Here is a 643-nt window from a genome sequence, read left to right as displayed (position 1 = left end):
CTCACTCTCTCTCTCACTCACTCCCTCCCTCCCACCTCTCTCTCAACAAAATTACAAAATAAACAACAGCAGTTAGATCTGAAAGTAAAACATTAACCACTTACATCTTTTACTCTGCTATCCTGTAACTGAGACAACTGGTAAGGACATTCAGTGGCATCTTCAGGTTGTTTTATTAATTCTATGTTGTCCATATTTATAAGAGGCTCAATGTGAAAAGCATAAAGGAACTGGAAAAAAATTATATTCAAATATTTCAAATTGTTTAAGATGATAATCGTTTAAATTTTCCAGGCTATTAATTTCATCTTTTATAATTTTGAATTTCATATAACATTTTGATCATTACTATCTGGTTATCTCCAGATACCCCATTCTTACTTTTATCTTAGCTGTATTTGACATCTAAACCTTTAAGTAACATCATAATGAGCTTATTGTATACAGTACTCAGGTGCACTACAATTCATTAGAAAAAGTTAAATGAGGAGACAGAAAGCAGTTTGGTTTTATCTAAAGGACTTTTCTATTGGAGTTAATATTTCATCAAAGAAGGCGATGAACTGCCAGAATCATTAGCACACTGGGCAAAATGCTTAGCAGCATTTCATCTGTCTTTATGTTCAGAGTTCAAATTTCACCA

General features: G+C 32.7%; 1 protein-coding gene across 2 annotated transcripts in view; it reads right to left on the bottom strand.

The window, feature by feature from the left end:
* LOC106879738 (CWF19-like protein 1) overlaps nucleotides 1–251 on the bottom strand; it is a 12,810-nt gene extending 12,559 nt beyond the window's left edge. For both annotated transcript variants that reach the window (XM_052971740.1, XM_052971741.1), the window contains exon 1: nucleotides 105–251. In XM_052971740.1, coding sequence (XP_052827700.1) covers nucleotides 105–194 — 90 coding nt within the window. In that variant the 5' untranslated portion in view covers nucleotides 195–251. The remainder of the gene's footprint in view (nucleotides 1–104) is intronic.
* Nucleotides 252–643: the final 392 nt, after the last annotated feature.

Source organism: Octopus bimaculoides, chromosome 11 (assembly GCF_001194135.2).
Source record: "Octopus bimaculoides isolate UCB-OBI-ISO-001 chromosome 11, ASM119413v2, whole genome shotgun sequence".
Classification (NCBI taxonomy): domain Eukaryota; kingdom Metazoa; phylum Mollusca; class Cephalopoda; order Octopoda; family Octopodidae; genus Octopus; species Octopus bimaculoides.
The sequence above is the reverse complement of the archived record's forward strand: the minus strand, read 5'-3'. Positions and strand labels throughout refer to the sequence as shown.